The sequence below is a fragment of the Sinocyclocheilus grahami genome, unplaced genomic scaffold, assembly GCF_001515645.1.
Source record: "Sinocyclocheilus grahami isolate Dianchi unplaced genomic scaffold, SAMN03320097.WGS_v1.1 scaffold1836.1, whole genome shotgun sequence".
Classification (NCBI taxonomy): Eukaryota; Metazoa; Chordata; class Actinopteri; order Cypriniformes; family Cyprinidae; genus Sinocyclocheilus; species Sinocyclocheilus grahami.
In genome coordinates this window covers 98,483-120,094 of record NW_015507015.1, presented here as the reverse complement: position 1 = coordinate 120,094, position 21,612 = coordinate 98,483, and the positions used below count along the sequence as shown (strand labels likewise).

The 21,612-nt window shown below is 37.1% G+C and overlaps 1 protein-coding gene across 1 annotated transcript in view; it reads right to left on the bottom strand.

The window, feature by feature from the left end:
* Positions 1 to 21,612, bottom strand: part of LOC107572936 (SH3 and PX domain-containing protein 2A-like) — a gene marked incomplete at its 3' end in the record, with an annotated part of 83,304 nt that overhangs the window by 8,944 nt on the left and 52,748 nt on the right. Inside the window, exon 6 of the mRNA XM_016259377.1 lies at positions 12,305 to 12,330. Within this exon, the coding sequence (XP_016114863.1) occupies positions 12,305 to 12,330 (26 nt within the window). The remainder of the gene's footprint in view (positions 1 to 12,304; positions 12,331 to 21,612) is intronic.

Below are 21,612 nucleotides of genomic sequence, written 5' to 3'. Positions count from 1 at the left end.
CTCGGCCAATATCCCTCCACCCTTCCATTCTATTCAACACCTCTGTCTCCTAATCCATTCATTCCTGACATTTCTTCCCTCCTATGTGATTGTGAGCTGAACGTTAACACAACAAATAAAAACGGCTAATTTGATCCGCGCAGTTGTTAGCCTTTCATACTCATAGGGATTGTTTCCCACCAAACTCTGATCTGAGCGCTGAAGAGTGGCACCAGCTTTACTGGCGAACTGGTGAATCACTCACAAATATGTCAAACAAATGCCATGGTAATATCATCGTCCCTTTTTTGGCTTCAAAGGAGCATTGATCACTAAAACCATATCAGATCTAAGTTCCAAATCCTCTACATCTATGCTAAATTAGCATCAATAAATATTAGCATTAAATATTAAACATACATTTTATTGGAGAAAATTACAACTATACACAACTATAATTTGGTAAGTATATATGTCAAAAGTACCAGTACTTTGATACCAAGATGACATTAAAAATAATGCAATTAAAAATGAATAATATATAAGCATTTGTTGGACAGTGACTCATTTCAGTACTTGTGCAATGTCTAAACAGTAAAACTAATGGTACAAAAATACTCTAGTGTGATTGTATTATTAATTAAACAACAGTATTAATGAGGAAAAATGTATTTTAAATCACTCATGATCTTTATTTCTGACTGTTCACTTCAAAAATTACTTGGAAAAACTTGAAGCAGGTAAAACATATGCTATATGCCATTGCATTTTTTTAGTACTTATATTAACCTTAATAATTAAATATAAGAGTTGTTTTAATAGCATTTTAGATACTATTGAATATAGCTTTGGTTTTGTAATTGGTATATCATAACATGAATTTCATGAAATGTTTTTGTTGAGTCTGATGAACCTGTACTTTCCAGTTCAGGGTTGATCTTGAGGTCAACACTGTCCTTTGCAACAAAAACTTCATGGAGTTTGAATTAAACTGACTCAAGGGCCTTGGAGGTCAAATCATTAACAAATGCTCCACACCCCGTGAACAGATCCATCCCTTTAGCGAAGCACATCTGACAGATGTTACCTTCCCACCTTTCTGACCCTTCCTTCACACTGAAACACTCACTGCTATGAGCATTTACTCAATCTCTCAACCCCTGTCCATGATAAATAGACACACACAGCATCGCTCACACACACCAGCGATTAAGTTCAGGTCAGTGGTGTTCGAATGACTGTTTTGGTTTCTCTCTCCGTTATTTACATCACTTTCCTGACCCCAAACATTCGACCTCCCTCCATTACAGGAAATGTCTATGTCTTTCTTACCCTTGTGTGGAAGGAGTTGTGTTTCACCCATGCTATAGTATTTCCATTAGTGTTGTCACGGTACCAAAATTTCAGTATTCGGTACCAATACCAGTGAAAATCCACAGTTCTCGGTACCGATTTCAGTACCAAAGCAAAACCCAATGCTAATTAAAACATTTAACTATACTTTCATTTAATCCAAACTGTGTACATATTTCATTTTAAAGGGCTTTTAAAACCTTCTAGAGTTATTCAGCCAAGAATAACAACTAAGTTAGCTTAAAAAAAAAAAAAGCCCGAACTGCTTTTCTGACTGATATGACACAATGTTGACCATTTGTACATTCTCTAACACGCATATTTTAGATTCACATGTCATTTAAAAGCTTCTGGTGGGGTTGATTTTTATTCCAGGAATAATTAAATAAATAAATAAAAACTTATTTTCTTTTTACCATACAAAGATCTCATTAACACTTTAGAACATCTTTTTAAAAGTTAAAGGTCTTAAATTAAAGTATTGTGCTGTCATCATTCATTTTTCATAATTATTTTACCTTGTGTATAGATTTTATTGTTTTAGCCTGGTTCCAGACCCAGACCAGTATTTTTTAAGTACTGTTTATATACCTTTATAGTTTTTTTGTTCTGAATTAGCTTTCATTTTTTGTTTTTTCGTTTTAATTTCAGTTTAATTGTTAGTAATTTAGTTATGTGCTTTTGTCATTTTAATTAGTTTAGTTTTTTTAGAATATCTCTACATGTAAATAGTTCAATTTGTTTATATTTCATTTTCATTTTCATTTAATACACACACATACATACATACATACATACATACATACATACATACACATCCCATTTTGGTTTCCACATCAACATAAATTTTAACAAAGTGATTATATATATTGAAAGTATATTAAATGCAAAGTAAAGTGTTTACTTAAATTTTGCAAATAACTTATGAAAATAAAATGGGTGGAATAATGTTCCATCATCTCTCAGCGTAACAGATATATTTACATGTAAAAATTAAACAAACATACTTATTCTGACCTGTACTTATTAAAATATGTAAAAGAAAAAGTGGTAGCACATGCTACTAGCATGTCATTTTACAGTCCTGTTCCGCCTGTACTGAACATACTATGTATTTGTAATTACAATAACTGGTTAATAACTAGGCACTAACCCTGAACCTACCCCTAAACCTAATCTTAACCCATGTGGCTACCTTATTTTATCAAGTACTTTCTTGAGTAAGTACACTGTAAGAACAGGTAAGTGCACGTATTGTAAAATAAAGTGCAACCGAAAAAGTGATCATGAAAAATTGTATTATATTTTGGTGATTAAAAACTTATTGCTGATAAATGGCTAAAACCTAGTGGTTTGAAAGATAGTAGCAATTAAGATTGGTAAAGATTTATAACAATTATTTAGTTTCTGGGGGGCTGCACTCTGATCCTTAAAGGTGCAGTAGGAGATCTTGGAAAATGCTAACTTTAGCACTGAAAGCGAAAGCGAACATCCCACCCTCCCTGCAATCACCGTCCAAAGCCACACCCCCTGAACGCATTTACGCTCACAGACCAGAATACCAGAGACAACATTACTACAATAGGCTACATCAGCGATTCCCAATTCCAGCCCATGTTCCGAAGTGAAGTAAACTTTAACGGATTTCCCCCGCTCAGGGAGGAGGGAGCAATGAACACTGTGTAGCGATCATATGGATCGGAACACAGTTCATGCACGTAGCTCACTTCTAACGAGCTGGTTATCTGAATCGTGAGGACTGGAATTGGGAACCGCTGGGCTACATCTTGTGTCATTGACCGGTAAGTTACTTTAAAAGTACTACAATACCAGGAAGGAAGATCGGGTTGTTGATGTTTGTCTGCCATTCTCGCTCTGTCTGCACAGCGTGCGTGTATGCGCTGATGACGTATCCTGTCTGCGCGAACCGGGTGCACAGAGGTATGCAGATTCATATGTTGACAGGCAGGTAGGAAAGTCAATTAAAACACTCGGACCGAGCGTTTTGATTGGACGAACATCGTCCTACACCTTCCACAGAATATATAAATACAGATAAATACATTTAGACCACTTAACTCAGGGGTGCCCAACCCTGCTCTTGGCGATCGACTGTCCTGCAAAGCTCAGCTCCAACCCTAATCAAACACACCTGAAGCAACTAATTAAGGTCTTCAGTATCACTTAAAAATTAAAGGCAGGTGTGTTTGATTAGAGTTGGAGCTAAACTTTGCAGGACAGTCGATCACCAGGAGCAGGGTTGGGCACCCCTGACTTAACTTAATGATTGCTATGGGGATGTGAAGAGACTTTCAACAAGCATAACAAAAAATGTTTCTGAAGACAATCACCTATTGCCCCTTTAAATAATATTTTAATGTCATCCAATGAATCTTGTTCTAAATATGCTTGAAAAGATTTTTTTGATATACAAACTATTGTTCCACTGAATGACATTTTTTAAGTAAATCATAGTAATAATAAGTGTCTTTATTTGTTGCTTAGAAGAAGAAAAAAAGGACACATTCTAATGTACGGGAAAAAAAGCTGCATTAAACTTTTAATACTTAAAAACCCCTTTTCATCTTTGACCCATACACACACACACAAAAAAAACAGCTTTTCTATTATTTATAGTTTTCACAGTTCAACATTTGTGGAAAAAGTATTATTTTTACAATAATTACATACTTATTTTAAACTGCATTCATTAAACATCATTAAAAAATTACTTTTACAAACCACACTGACCTATTTAAGCCCATTCCATTCATACACCACACATACATACGCCAACATGGCCATTCCTCTCAGACTAAAACTATCCCTCCTCCCCTAAAACTCCCATCTGTTCCACACGCCTCTCTCTCCGTATGGCCCCTCCACTCCTCCACAGAGCCCTGAGTCTTGTGTAAACAAGATTAGCTGGTTCGACGTCACACTGAACCCACTCTGCCACGTCTGACTGACCCCATTCCAGCAGAACCCCACAATCCCGCCTCCGTTTTCCCCCTCTCCACATCTGACTCTCACACGAGGAGCAGAATGTGGGGAACTGCAAGTAAAGCATGTCCTTTCTTCACCAAGGAACAAAGACCTCTGAACAGTATAAGAAGAGTGTTGTAAAAACATCCAGGTGCAGGGGGTGCTGTTGCCTAGTGGTTAAAGCTCAGGACCCCAAAGGTTGCAAGTTCAAATCCACCAAGGTATGATCTGTAAACTATCACCATTGAGTCTTTATAAGATACTTAACCTAAGGCTAACCTCGAGGGGGACTGGATTAACAAACTATATGATGCTTTGGACAAAAGATGCAGCTTAAAGGGGTCATCGGATGCCCATTTTCAAGTTGATATGATTCTTTAAGGTCTTAATGAAAAGTCTGTAACATAGTTTGGTTAAAATTTCTCAATGTTAGTGTAAAAAACACCTTTTTTACCCTGTCAAAAACAGCTCTTTTCAGATCAAGCCATTTTGTAGCATTTTCCTTTAAATGTTAATGAGCTCTGCTGACCCCACCCCTCTCTTCCGAGCCGCTCACTGAGGGACTGTTTACTTTAGCCGCATTCATCGTGAAACTTGCTAATTAGCACATCATTAGGAAAGGAGATTTGCAAAGATACATTAAAAAACCTTATACTCACTTCTGTAGGTGAAGCTGGATCACGAATGATTCTCGCAAACATAAACACATTTATGTAGATCGGGGGGTTCATTCCTTTCAGAAACAAACGTAATCCACTGCGTCTTCAGCGGCTCAGATGTCGGGAGTAAATGAAGACTGCTATGTTCATTATTACAACCAACAACAGAACACCTCAATCACTTAGGAGTCATTCTTGTCTACATCTGCTCCGGCGGTGAAACAATGGCGGACTGATGACAGCTCACTCAGGGCGGGTCTAAAGTAAGACACCAGTCCAGTCTGTGCTGAAACGCTACTGTCAATAAAACTATCGTGGGAGGGGCCTGTTTTTGTGACGTCACACAGACAGGCATCTGAGATCGGCTCGATTTGAGAAAGGGGTAAAGATTTTAGTAGATAAAAAAAAAACACTGGGTGGATTTTTATCATTATAGCGTGATTGTGTACACACACTGCCAACACACATTTCAGTTCAAACAACTTGTAAAAGTGCATGTAGCACCCTATGGCCCCTTTAATGGCAAATTCACAGAAAAAGATTGCTTCCATTTCACAGTCCATGTGAAATGGAGCAGTCGTGGCCTAATGGTTAGAGAGTCGGACTTGGGTTCGAGTCTCAGGTCCGGCAGGGATTCTAGGTGGGGGAAGCGAATGACTTAGAGTTTACTGTATTACAACAGCCTTCAGTATTTACAAGGTAAGCAAATGTACTGAAAAGCATCATCGCAATGCAACAAAAAATATAACATCATCAAAAAAGATCATTGAAATTTTACCAAAAAAAATGTAATAACCCCCCCCCCCAAAAAAAAACAAAAAACAAAACCATGATCAAAAAACCTACGGGAATCACAAAGTGTCCTATATGGATTGCACAAAGTATAGACAAAACCCTACAAAAAAAAAAAAAAGAAGTTTAAAGTATCAACAAATATCTATTAAATTAATTGAAATTGAAGAGCATCATCAAAATTCTACCAAGTGAAAAGCATTAACAAAGTTTTACGAAAAGTATAACTGAAAACCTATTAAAAGTGAAAAGCATGAACAAAAAACATCAACAATCTAAAGAAAAATTTCTAAAAACAACGTAAACCATCACTGAAGTGCAATGTGAAGAATTAAAGCATCAACAAAATCCCAAGCATCGAGTTTTTAGAAGAATTTTATATGACCATTTAATAATTAAGACAAAATAAATGACTTTAATGGGTCTGTTATGGGCAGAATGTGTACTAACCACAGAAATGTCCCAAAATTCCATGCAAAGAATGACTGAAAGTAGCTATAAACCATTCGGACTATCAGAGAGGTTCAAAAACTAACTGGAGGTTCATAAAGGATTCAGTCAGGGCTCTGCCATTTATTTGCGTAAAGCCCCATAGCTATAGCGTAATACTATTGAATTATGCTCTGTGTGAGTGATTATATTGTAATCATATACTGTTAAGGAGGGCCACCTCAGAGGGAAACAAGACTCCAGTCTTTCTGCCATCACAAAGCTATAAAAGTCTACTTGTGACCCCTTTCTTTAAACTGTTTACCTAAGCCTAAAAGGAAACACCTCTTTAGTTTGTTAGTCTCTATGGCAATATTAAAGTTTGTCTCATGATACACATAATTTCAGTTTGATTACACTGGCCCTGTTTCCATTGCAAGCAGAAGGTATGCTTTACGTGCACCTCCTTTCATGAAACAGTTAGCAGTTTGTCAATACAGCCAAGATTACAGCCAATTATTTAAGCAATATGAAACAAACATGTGTACTGTTGTTACCGAGTACGAGCAGTTTCACCTCAAGCCTACCGCCGAATCGGTGCCATAAGTTAACAATAACAAATTAATATTGAGTAACTTACACTATATTTACAGTTACTTGTTTGTTTTTGCCAATGTAAATAGTTCCAAGCAAATCCTCAACATCGCTGTGTGTCTCTGTGCAACACACAGTAGGTGGTGTTTTGTTCATGAATGAATCAGCGTTTTTGAATGAGTCAATTGAGTAAATGATTCAATGACTCGCTCATAAACACAGTCACTTGTTTAGCTGCTTAATGAATCAGTGTTTCGAACGAATCGGTTGAATGAATGATTTGCTCAACAACATTCACTTTTCGCCATCTACTGGTGTAACGATGTAACCTGAAACCACAAAGTCACTCCATTAATGCATTAATTTTGCCATTAATGGAAATATAAATATATAGATTGCAATTGATGTAAAAAGCTTTAAAGAAATAATGTATCATTTTTAATGTAAATATTTTCATAATCAGTCATTGCTGACACTAGGCTTGCCGTGATAGACAGTGCTGACGGTGATACCGTTGTTAAGTCTGCAACACACAGTAGGTGGTGTTTTGTTCATGAATGAATCAGCGTTTTTGAATGAGTCAATTGAGTAAATGATTCAATGACTCGCTCATAAACACAGTCACTTGTTTAGCTGCTTAATGAATCAGTGTTTCGAACGAATCGGTTGAATGAATGATTTGCTCAACAACATTCACTTTTCGCCATCTACTGGTGTAACGATGTAACCTGAAACCACAAAGTCACTCCATTAATGCATTAATTTTGCCATTAATGGAAATATAAATATATAGATTGCAATTGATGTAAAAAGCTTTAAAGAAATAATGTATCATTTTTAATGTAAATATTTTCATAATCAGTCATTGCTGACACTAGGCTTGCCGCGATAGACAGTGCTGACGGTGATACCGTTGTTAAGTCTCAACACCGGTTACGTCACTTGCCCACCACGTCACCGACCCCCATCGTCGTTTTGATTTTTTATAATAGTAAAAATCATTTAGTTCAGTAAAAGAACAGACACTACAATTCAAAACTGAACGCGGCTGCTCAATGCAGCGTGCCGAACGACAGTAGCATCACAGATTAGATTTAATTTATCCAGTGAGGAGAGTGAGTCGAACTGACTGACGAGAAGAGTGAGGTGCGACAGACAAGACGATCGCGGATGATTTAGTTTCGAAACGAAATGCAAAAGCGCCTGTTTGGCAATATTTTGGATTTTGAAAAGCCTGTTGACTTTTGCCGTTTAACTAAGGTGATTTTGGAAGATTCTTTTAAAACATTCGTTTCTTATTTAATTGGTTCCACATTGTTTGCTGATTTTTACATTATTTAAACTTTGTGTAATTTATTTATTTTATTTGACATTCGTTTTGCTAATAAACGTTCTACGTTTCTTATTTATTTGGTTATATATTATACATGTTTACTTATTTCCAGTTTTGTATACCTATTAAACTTTATGTAAGCTATTTGTTATTTTATATTAGGCATAGCCTGCCCTATAGCATGGTGTATTTTTATTTGTTTTGTTAATAAAAGTTCTATGTTTTATATATAGGCTAAAGTGAGTTTGAAGTTGTATTTTGTTGTTGCATTCAAGCAATTGACGCCGAACTGCCGCTAATTAAAAAGTGAAAGTAAAATGCGCACGGCGCTTTTACGCTATTTAAAAGCGACGGAAAGCGAGGAAAAGAGGGAAAATTCAAACAAACTAAAAACGAACAATTGCTTTACTCCGAATTGCCGCTATTTGAAAGTGAAAGTAAAATGCGCACACTGCTTTAACAAGCTATTTAAAAGTGAAGGAAAGCGAGGAAAAGAGGGAGCGCCCCCGCCCCCGCAGTGATACCAGTGTTGTCACACGTCGATTAACCGGTGGGAAAATTTCCTCACCGTCACAACCCTAGCTGACACAGGAAGTGATGCCCATCTGTAATGAAAACACAATGCTCCTTCCAAGCCTTACATTGTCATGCAAATCAGCAATTTTTAAAACATTTTAAAATGAAATTTCTCATCACGGTGTGGAAGCTTTGGTAAACGGGACTGTCAGGGGATATACAATGCCCACGCCTAAGTTTGTTTTTGATAATGACACATCCCAGCTGCAGTTTCCACCTGCTAAACCCTCAGAGATAATTAATGAAGATGGAAACCAACAAGCAAGGTGTTCAAACTGACCGAGAGATGGGGACATAGTAAAACCACAGATCTTTAAACATAAAAATAAATTACCAATCTTACAAAATACATATTTGAGAAATTAGGATAACATCTTCAGGATGTATTTCACTTGTAGCAAACAGATTACTACTGATGTCTAGAAGATGCGCATGGTCATCTTAAAAACAGAATGGAACAGAGGATGATGATGATGATGATGATATGAATTCCAATGATCCAAAATACTAATGATAAGGGGTTGCATATGATTTCTTGTCAAATGAGAGGCGGAAGGGGGAAAACAACAGCTGGAATTGCTTATTACATCACCTCAGCTGCTGGTCAAATTATAACCCAAATGTTAGCAATTTTCAAATGTTGTGAGAGCAAATAAATGTGAATTAACCAAACAGAATGGACAGACAAATATTTGTATAGACACTGCAGACCTGATAAATACTGCAAAACAATTGCCTGTTTCTCAAGAATAACTACTGGTCTAAAAAAAAATTAACATTCACTAGTGGATGTTTGTCTGGATCAGATTTTGCCTACACCAAATGGATCCAATTGCCCCTGTAAGCATAATAAAACCTAAATCAAAATACACAAGGATGTATTTAATAAATGTTTTAATCAAAATCTCGAAAAGAAAAGGGTTTGTGTGGAGGTTAGGTTTAACGTTATTGGATAGAACCAATACCATAAGCGAGATCCCAATTTCGTCGATCCTCCGACGTGACGTCGAGAGTGACCGACTGAAAGGGAACCTTTATACAAACAACAGAAGTCAATGGAAAGTCCCCAACATTATAGAAAACAAATGTGGATGTGTGTGTTTGTGTACTGATGGCTTTCTCGTACTTAGTGACACACACCTTAGGGCATACTTGACCTGACAAGCATGATCTAAACACAAATTCACAAACCTTAATGTTGCCCTCTTTACAATCTGGTCCAACATCATCTATAAAACTAAACTAAAGAGAAGTCGTGGCCTAATGGTTAGAGAGTCGGACTCGTAACCCAAAGGTTGTGGGTTCGAGTCTCGTACCGGCAGGGATTGTAGGTGGAGGGAGTGAATGTATACCACGACCTTCAATACCACGACTGAGGTGCCCTTGAGCAAGGCACTGAACCCCCAACTGCTCCCCGGGTGCCGCAGCAAAAATGACTGTGTGTTCACGGTGTGTGTGTTCACTGCTGTGTGTGTGCGCACTTTGGATGGGATAAATGCAGAGCACTAATTCCTAGTATGGGTCACCATACTTGGCCACACTTCACTCACTAAACCTGTCTGTCTAGCACTTTGCCTCATCACAAATGTACTGAAATAACTACAGTGTAAGACCATAACTCTGCACTCCTTCCCCCAAAAAATCACTAGAAATGACTCAAGGCTGAACTTCATGCATGTGATTGCATGATACCCTCAAGACACATTCAGCTCAGCATCAGAATCACATGAGTACTAGATTCCAACATGGTTTAAGTGTTGCAGAACAGAGCACTTTTTATGTTGATGTACTTTACTTACTGTAAAAATGATTGCATTTTAAATGGTAAGAGACCATACTTTTAATGTGACACTTTCCATTTGGGTGTTCACTGAAATAAATGTTTCTTCTTAGCTAGTTGTCACTAGTTATGTACATTAGGGTTCCATGTTACATCTTACTTTGTTAAATTAATGTTTATTGTATTATTTAAATGCCACGTGTGTTATTATGATGGTGTTTTGTATTTATCCATGACACTGTGTGCATCTTCTATATGCATCTTCTGTGTGCATCTTCTGGGGAAGTTGTGGCCTAATGGTTAGAGAGTCGGACTCGTAACCCAAAGGTTGTGGGTTCGAGTCTCATACTGGCAGGGATTGTAGGTGGGGGGAGTAAATGTACAGCGCTCTCTCCCACCTTCAATACCACGACTGAGGTGCCCTTGAGCAAGGCACCGAACCCCCAACTGCTCCCCGGGCGCTGCAGCATAAATGGCTGCGGCTGCGGGTGTGTGTGTGTTCACTGCTGTGTGTGTGTTCACTGCTGTGTGTGTGCACTTAGGATGGGATAAATGCAGATCACTAATTCCTAGTATGGGTAACCATACATGTCACGTCACTCACTTTTTATATTAATATTTACCTCAGCTTGTGGAAAAGCAACTTGTGATGAACTTTGATTTATCATGTGTCTTTCTCTTTACCTCCTGTGTTATTATGCTGGTTGCCAGTATAAGTTAAAGGATCAGAGTGGTTATGCTAATTCAACAGAAAAAAGCTGTTAGATCTATTGGTTGGTTGGTTTGTTTTTGTAAATTAAATTGGAATTAAACTGTAAAATTTACAGCTTGCTCTATAAAATTTTTACTGTATATTTTACAGAACTATTCTGGCAACCACAGCTGGCAGTTTTATTTGATAAAAACAACAGAGGATTGCACCTTGAAACAACTTTTTAATTTTATTTGTATTTATTTTTTGGAAAATTAAAGTTATAAATAAATGTCAACAGGAAATATAACAACATCTGGAATTATTTAATACATCACTCAAAACTTCTGATTACATCTATATTGCATATTTGGAACCCAAAACTAAATCCAAATGTTAGTAAATTTCAAATATTGTCAGAGCAAATGAATGTGTGTTTACAAGCGGTAAGCAAACAGATCAAAAACGGAAAATGTTTCTAAGGGATGTGTGGGAGAGACAACAGGAACTCCAACACTCACTCCAATCCAAATTGCGTTAGTGTTCAACGGTATGTGTATGTGTGTGTGGATATGCATCTCTGAGTGAGTCCCAACTGCACAAAACTGCACTCACAAAACACACACCTTAGCATGCTATGCAAAGGAAACTTGGTCTAATCCTTGTCATAAATCAGGTCTCTGTGCCTCAACATTATAATAACAGCCTGAAATATAAGTATATATATTTAATTACACATGCACTCAGGAAAAAAAAATAATAATAAAAAAAAATTAACAGCACCAAATGCTAAGAAAAAGGTGGTGCCACGTTTTTTTTCTGTGCCTTCAGCTGGACAACTTGGCTGAGACCATGTTGGCAACAGCATAAAGTACAAATGAACATACTTTCATGTGGCTTTCCTCCAAAGTCCCGCCAGTTATTCCCAAACCTTTTACAGCTGACACTCCCAGAGCTCAAAAAACCTCAGAGTCATGTGCGATTCTCTGAAGAAACCCTTTCCCTACCCTGAGCTGAGTGCAAAACAGCAAGTCATTCAATGCCGCAATAACCGAGAGGGCATGCAGAGTTAGTCCTTAAACCCGGCAACAGGTTTAACACTCAGATGGGAGGTAAATAAAAGGCTGTCTTACCTGACTTGCGTTTGGATCCATAATCCCTGTAAAAAAAGCAACAGCAGAATGACATAGTAAGTCACAGTGATACAATGTCCTGCAGCAGACAGCTGTCACACTCTCACACACACACACACACACACACACACACACACACACACTAGAGATGCAGTGAGAACAAGACGTGTGCCAGGGCAAGGAACGAGAGTGTGTTAAGATCGAAGGGGCCAGCTACTATCGCACAACATCTGATCATGTGACCTAAACAGAACCATAGCTCTTTCTCTATCCCTTTATCCCCCCCCCTCGTCCCTCGTCCCTCCTCTCATCCTCCAGCTCTAGGCTAAAAAGGGAGGATCTCTTAACACACCCTGATTAATAGATCAGAATGACACCCGGACTGTGTGTGACGCTTATCCATCAGTGAAAAATCAAGTTAAACCTTGACAAGGGAGGAGATCTATTAATGAAAAGTGATGTCAATGCAGAGAACAATAAAATTTAGCAATCGTGTAGACACATACATTGGATACACACACATTGGAAAGATGAATGGAAAGAAGACAAAACTACAAATAGAATAACTATATTATTACATTTTTCTGAAGAAAATGAGTGGTACACATTTTTGCAAAACTGAATGTTGAAGTTGGCCTGAGAAACACATTTAAGTCTGCTGACTCCTCACGTTGCATGTTATTTTTTTTATGTACTATTGCACTGAAACGTAAATATCTTCTGTAGCTTCTTGTGGGCAGTACTAAATAAAAAAAATATGATCTTTAAACAAAATAAGAAATATTCACACATTATCATCCTATTCAAAAGCTCTTAATGCATTGCGTTTCCTTCTTGAGCATCAGTGAATGTTTGTTGTGTACGAGTCCTACAATCTCATTGCGAAATGATGGATCTAAAAATCTTACAGTCTCTGTTGGAAAGGGTTCAAATATGCAGAAGATGCTAGAAAAGCAAAACTGATCATCCAGGTAACAAGGCTATGTAAACCTTTGAACTGGTTCATTTGTGTCTTAAAACTGCTTTTATAGAATGGCAGCAATCATAATATGATAAAAGACGCCAATGTCTAATTAATGGTTACATTTATTTAAGTAGAGACAGGTTTATGAAGAACATTTCATACCCAATGCTAACGAAGTGTTTTACATAAAGGATTTATTTATTTTTATTATATATATATATATATATAACAATTATTATTTTATAATACAGATGCATAAGAATAACAAATATAAATATAATATAAAAAATTAATCCAATTATTATTAATAATATTTTTATAAATGCAATTAAATACAGCAATCCTTTTGTCTGGTAATGCAGTTCTTTAGCCTAATGGATGCTGTTTAGTGTTTCTAAGCAGCATAAACAATTTAGAGTGTACAGTAACAGGTGGCTCACCCAAACATAATTTATATCTAATAAATTAATGGAATTTATAACAAAGAGTTGAATAAAAATGCAGTAATGCCAATGATGTTGGTGCATAATACAACCATACTGTTAATGGAAGTGGCTGATGAAGTTCCATTCCAATAGTTGGATTAGAATAGATTAAGTTTATAACATGACATACATTTTATGAAAATATGCCGGTCTCTTTGATCCCCTCCAGATACACACAAACAAACATTAATGGCCAGTATTTCCCTAAAAAAACATTTAGGGCTCTTGCTTAATATCTACATTCCCCCCATCTAGTCCAAAATATGACAAGGCCTCCATCTCCTCTGCATCTATTTCTTTTAATCATTCTCTTGCTCAATCTCCTCCTTTGTGACTCCCGTGGGAGAATGAATACTCTCTTTTTCAGATCAGCAGTATGAGGTCACTGCGAGCCTTCTAGAATGAACTCCTTTGTAGCCGAATAGAGGCAGGACACTGTGCTAAAAGCCCTAAATCAGAGAGATCTGTTATCTGTCTATAAAAGGAAACTGCCACCATTAAGACGGATATAGGACATGACATTTATGAATATGTCCGAAATGAACAGTAGGAAAATCCAGAGTTTTAAGAGACTAAAGCATGCCAGTATTTGCATCAAGTATCATACGGAGTCTTGTAGGGATAAAAAATAATAATAAAAAAATTAATAAAAACAATTTTGAATAAAAGATAAGAAATATAAGCATATTGGGTAAAAAAAATGCCTCTTCTTTAATAATAAAGCAAAAACTACAAAATATGCATTCAAAATCTATTCATCAATGTCAGGTGTGGTATTTGCTGTTTTTTAATTACATTATTTAAAAGAAATGTAATCATTTGCATATTGATTTGTGATTGGTCTTCTTTCTTGCATTTAAAAAGTAAACTAGAAACGCTTTGTGTACTTTCTTTACATGCAACCAAAGACTAAACCTTTAGGAACTCCACATAAAGGTTCATTTTAAAGGCTTGTTGTGCATGTTTTCCATGGCTGAAATTCAGTAAATAGTCTCTGCCAAACCTCTTCAGACCAATTGTTCCGGCTGTTAACATCTTGAGTCGTATCTAATAGTAAATACTTCACATTCATCGCTTGAGACTGTTTAGCAGAGAAAGTGTTATTGGAAGTGACAGTTCACTGGGTCTGCAGGTAATATACGACATCACAAAAGTTTCAGACAAAAAATCTACAGTTCTCAGCTTTATCACTCCCAGAGTCACTATTAAACGAGGGGCAGCGTATGATGACGGGCGAGGAAAGGCAGGAAATGGTAGTTCGTACTGATTGGGCACCGCTCTGTTCATTCACTCCACCTGAACCTGAGTCAAGTAATATCTATAAATCCACGAGTGATGCATCGCATTCTGTGGCTTTCTCTGTTATGTGTCTTGGTGATATCTTCATAAAGTCATCTCTGGCATTTGCTGTGTCTATTTAAATAGCAGGCCTGTTCAGTGTTTGTCAAACTAATGGTGGCCGCCAGCTCAGACAGCAATGAAATGTGTAAATTATGCACTGACTTTCAGGAAGGTCAACTTTCTTAATATTTTACGTTTAAACATATAGTGTGTTTAATAAATGTTAAAGGTAAATTTTGATTTGCAGTCATGCAACTGAAATTTCTTTTGGAGCCCCAACAGCAATAACAATAAAAATAAAGGTCCTTTATTGGCATCTACATCCTTGAAAATAAAGGATCAAAGCAGGCATTTTCACAGCAATGCCTAAGAAGAACAATTTTTGGTTCCCCAAAGAATCTTTTGGTGAACAGTTCCTAAAAGAACCATAGATGCCAATAAAGAAACATTACCTTTAAGAACAGTATTAAATATAAACAGGGCGACAAATACACAATCCCACACATTCACAGGCTAATGTTACTCCTTGAGTTGCAAAGAAAAGAACGTTAATGCAGAAGTGCCTGACATCTACTTTATGCAGTGAAGTTTTACGGCTCTCAGAGAAGTGTGCTATACTTCTAAAGTTCTAGAATATTCCTATCCCAGAGAGCCCTAAACAGCAGGAATGTTATGCTTGCCTCAATTAGTACAAGGCCCTGAGCAAAATATGAAGCACAATATAAAAAACCCCCCCAAAAAATCATTATCAAGATTGAGCCCTTTACAGTGGAATAAAACCAGAACATTAATGCTAAATAAAACAGAACAGGACAAAGAGAAGAAGAGAAACACTGGGCCAGCACTGGGCTTTGATTCAGTTACATCATTGTGAATATGAGATGATTAGAATATCAGACAGAATTAAAGGATTTTGACAATCAAGTTCAGTAAAACAGATGACGTGGAAGTAGAGCCGAGAGAAACAAAAGAGAAGCAAAAGAGAGTAATAGTACTGTTAACTGGACAGGTACACTACCTCTCAGAAGTTTGTGGTCGGTACGATTTTTTATTTAATGTTTTTTAAAAATTACTCCATTACTACAGTCTTCAGTGTCACATGATAAATCATTTTAATGTGCTGATGATTTGCTGCTCAAGAAAAATTTATTATTATCAAAGTTGAAAACGGTTGTGCTGCTTAATATTTTTCTGGAAACCGTGAACAGAAAGTTAAAAAAAAACAGCATTTATATGAAATATAAATCCTTTTTAACATTGTACATGTCTTTACTCTCACTTTTGATCAATTTAATGCTTCCTAGCTGAACAGTAGTGTTCATTTCTTTCAAAACTTTTGAACAGCATGGTTCATCAGCTGTTGTTAAAGTGTGTTTAGTAGAGTTCAGAGGTTCTGAATTTGATCCAAAACCTCAACTAAGCTCTTGCACAAGCTTAAACTCAATGGCATCTCACTGTGCATTTGTAGGAGTGTCAGTGACTGAAGGTGGGAGTTAGCGGTGCAGCGGTGAGGTGTATTTACTGGCCTGAGCATCTGCAAAGCGTTAGAGGGGCTGCGAGGTGGACAGTCTCATGAGGTGAGAGCGGGACGGGGAGGAGGACAGGAGGTGTGGAAAGGAGGGAAACGGGTGGACCTGCTAACCAATGAGCCCTGACTCTTACACAGAACTGAACTAAACACATTTACCAGAAAGAAAGAAACTAGCAAGGGTGTTCTGAGTGATTTTGGCTTATTGCTGTGCAGTTGGTAATGTTGTGGGTCATTTCTACGGCATTGCAAGGTGGTTGCAAGGCCCAAATCAAACCAACCCTGAGTTACTATGATATTTTTGTTCCTTATTACAGCTTGGGTCCCTCCTTTACACACACAACCATAAAAAAAATACACACGCAACCATACGCACACAAGAAGAACAAAAATACCAAGAAATGCCAAGCAATGTTTAATAACTCAAGTCTCTGGCTGCCTCCTCTGGTTTCTATTATTGTTCTGTTTCTGCGTTAGTGTGGACGGGAAACTGGACCATGTGATACAACAAGACTTCTGAGCTACAAACAGATCTAGCACTTACTGAATCTAAAGCTTCCTGATGCATGTTTACACAGAGCACAGTGATCCTCCCTCATGCTTCAGATCTCCAGTGGAACTTCACACTCTCAGCTCCTGAACTCTCTCGAAGGTTCACTGATCTTTAGGTTTGGTGATTGGAGAAGGTGTCTGAAATCAATCCGCTGTTCCTAAAACCATTCTGTATTTGTTTGGGGGACATTGCTATTGTGTAATATGGAAAAACAATGAGGGAACAGCATTTGCGCCACAACATCCACCTGGTCCAATCTGACTCTGGCTGTTGAACACTCATGCAGAGCAATCACAGAGTCTAACGGTTACTAACAGCAAACCCATCCGGTTTTATGAACTATGCTGGAAGATGACTCAACAGAGCACAGTATTTTTTCCATTGTTTGAGGGTCTATTAGGCCTATTTCACCATCTTTTTGATTTTGTTCTGCCAGCTTCGGTTCCCATTGACTTCCACTGTATTTTACCAACAGTGGAAGTCAGTGGGAACCAAAACTTTTGGTTGTCAACATTACTCAAAATATCTTCTTTTACATTCCACTGAAGAAAAACAATCATACAGGTTTGGAAAAACATGTGGGTGAGTAAATGATGGCCAAATTTAAATTTTATGTTGGACTATCCCTTTAAGGGCTAGTGTACATTCTTGTGGCACAATCAGCATTGTCATGATGTCATTTTCTTTCCATTTTTAACATTAATTTGCTCCATGAACATTCCTTCGCCTAAAAGGACTTCAACAGACATGCCACATGAAACAGGCCTTTAACTTTGAACTAAATCACAATTATTTTTGGCTATCCTCTGTCTTTTCTCTGTGTCTCTTTGTCTGTCTCTTTCCTTGGCTGATCATCTTATCAGGCCCCCAGGCAACAGCACTTTAGATAATTAACTAGTTTTATCCGGCATTAACCCCCTGAAGAGCCACACAATAATCAGTCACTGTGACCAGTGACCACCTGGTTTTGCACCTAAACCAGCCATTCATGAGACTCTCCACTGAATGAGTCTTTCATTTCATACAAAATCACTTTACGCTTTGAGACCTGTGTTATGCCCAGATGCCCATAACCTATTACATATGCCTTTCATATTTTAAATTAACACTTTAAATGTTGATAAAACATTACAGACCACATATAATTTATATATACACTGTCATTCAAAAGTTTGGGGTCATTTAATTTTTTTCAAACTTTTGAACGGTAGTGCACAAAACAAGATTCAAGCTAAATATTGAAATAATAAATATAAATAATATTAAAATACTAGAGATAGTGTTCAAAATAAAAACAAAATGTTTTTTTTAATAAACAACATATTTGGACACTGTGGTTGTCAAATGTTAAAGTAAAAATAAAATAAAAATATAAAATTTTTCCAGACTATCTAATCTGAGTGTATTTATTTCAAGCACTGCGATCAGATGCCACTTGTTTCTCTAAGGGGTTTATGTCAGAGCCCCCACCCCATTTAATTACACAGAAAGACTATAGAACAACCAGGATTTATAGCACTTCATGTGGGAATACACAGTCTACCAACAACCATCCATCATACCAGCTAATAAAAAAAAAATGCTCCCCTGTACACAGTCGGCAAACAGAGCGAGACAAGTGAGAGAGTCTGCACAACATCAGATGGTCTAAAATAGCAAACGTTTGTTTGTGGTGGAAACGCTGCTCTGATCACTGCCATCTGTCTCAGATCTGATGTCAGTGTATGGGTTCAACACATGAAATAACGGACAGACAGAGAGATACTAGAGGGATCTTAAGCTATTCTTTTTTTATGGTTTGTGATTTTGAATGTTAATGCTATTTCTTGTGTGACTGTGTACAGTAATACTTACAGTACTGTAGGTGCAACTTCTACAGACATGACATCGCAATTCTGACTGTACTGGATAGCAGCTTTTGTGTGACACTCTATTGCACACTTAAGGGTAAATCACTCTCTCATGCTGCAGTGTTCACAGATCTCCTGGGACTCCAGTCGCTTGTCTGTGAGCTCTGGATATGTAAAGAATTCTGTCTGGGTGGAAAAAATGTGTCTGACAGGAAAAGCAACCAGCCAGATTGTATTTAAATCATGTGTGTGAGTGTGTGACAGAGAGAGACTAATAGACAGCAGACGACCGTCAGCTAAATACTAGTGCATATAACAAATTATATTTATTTTATTCCAATTAAAATTAGATTTTTACAATTTTTACAAATGTGTAGATTCCATTTTCAGCATGCAGTGTCCCAAACGAATACTCAACAAGTACGAAATGCAAGTGAGCATTGACATTGTTGAGTAAATACGACAGTAACTGGTTCCTGAAAATTCCTATGGAAAAGGTTTTTACATGGTAATAAAACAATGGATAAGAATGCAAGTCTATAATAGTAGATGCTTTTAGAGTGCCCTCTAGTGGTCATAACAGTTCATCTTCACTGACAATTTGATTATGTCAGGATAGGATGTTTCTGTTTGCTCAGAAAGTATGTATATAATGCTATATTTGACCAATCTAAGCTTTAAAAAAAGTCCAGAAAATATGACATAACGTGTGTGCATAGAGTAAAGAATTAAATCAGAATTAAATTAGTTTTTCTTTTACAAAAAAAAAGAAGAAAAAAAACATAAAAGTGATCAAATAAATCTTCCATAATTCCACATAATGACTTTGGGGTTAAGAGAATCAGACATATGTAAGGAAGACACATTCACTTTTCACGTTTTGTCTGTTTAAGCTGCGGTTTGCAAGTTTTCCAGCAGATGGCTCTAAATAGTAAATTTCCCCTTTGCTTGGGAAAAAAATTAAAAAAAAAAAAAATTTTTAGACTTCTGTTATTTCTAATCTAAGCCACTGAGGGATTCAGTAGCTTACGTCCATAAAATACTGTGAGAACTACACTGAAAATGGTGTGAGATTTACTTCGAAACTATTTTAACGAACAAAAGATGGTACATTTCACATATAATTACAAAGAAACAAGTAACACATTGAATTAATAATGTGTGTAGACCAACTGAAATAGCATTCAATAATCTTCAAAAAATCATTTTTGCAACGTGATGTTAGACAAACTTATCTAATATAAAATTAGTTACTACTAAAGTCCTGACAATCCTGATACACGCATAGCAGCATAGTACAGAAAATCACTTTTTCCCTCCAATTTATGCTAAATGTTAAACACAAAATGTCTGACTCCCTGAATTCACTGTCCAATCTTGTCTAGCAGTAATTATGAATTAGTGGTGGCTTATTCTGAGTTTTCAAAGAGCATCTTTGTCTGTCTTGGTCAGATGGATGGAGTTCTTTCCCTCCAGCTGTGTTAACGGAGAGGTTTCGTTGTCAACAGTGGCCTACATTGTCCCTGAGAACAGCCGTGCAGCAGAAACACACAGTCTTACGGCACAAACTGTGGTAGTTAAAAAACAAATACACTAAACAAAACAAATGCCATGAACACTCAGGAAGGGAGATGATATGTGATTTCCAAAGTACCGGTATTGAATCAGTTACTTCAGGTGGGAAATCTGATCATAGTTCAGTATTTGCTGAAAGTGGCCAAGCTCTCAAGATGAAGAGTATGTGTGTGTGTGTGTGTGTGTGTGTGTGTGTGTGTTTTTCTCAGGGGAATTTATTTCCCAGTGGAAATCTTCAGTAAATCAATCATTCATATACGTCTAAAAACAGAAACACTAGCAGCACACTTACATGGCACAAATGCATCTCAAATTTCACCTTCACTTCAACCGTCCTGACGACAGACAACATTCAACCAATCCATTATTCCACTTCATTCAATGAACTCCATGACTCCACATCTCTCCTAGAAGGAAAATCTAGGTAATGTTATGAAATGACCATCTGTTTCGAGTGATAATAATCTGGCGACATGAGTTTAACAGTTCATAGTGGCAAATGATTGTAATATTTCCCAAGTAATACAATTTAATAGGCTAGCTTGAGTCAGACATCTGGTCATTTAAAGGAATAGTTCATCCAACAATGAAAATTCAAGATATATTAATACTAGCTGCTTAGCTTCAAAATGACAAAGAACCACCATAAAATAAGAAGATTATGAGTGAATCATATGAAGATACAGAAGACTTGAAATAGTGTATGTCATACTATTAAGGCTTGTTCACACCGGGACGAATATCGCGCGTGATTATTGCCGATGTTTAACGCCTCGTGACTAAACAAAGGGTGCCAATGTGAGTGTGCACACCAAAGTGCAAAACGCGAGGCGTAAATGCGTAATTTTTTTTTTTAAATGCCTTGGGCTCGTTTTTTTGGTTTGAAGCGCCGCATTAAAAACTTGCCGACCAATGAGATTGCCGCTTTTGTTCACATGCCTGGAGCTGCTGAAGTTACAGTAAAACACGACTTTGTGGCGCTCAAGCACAAAACGGTCTTGCCGAGCACACA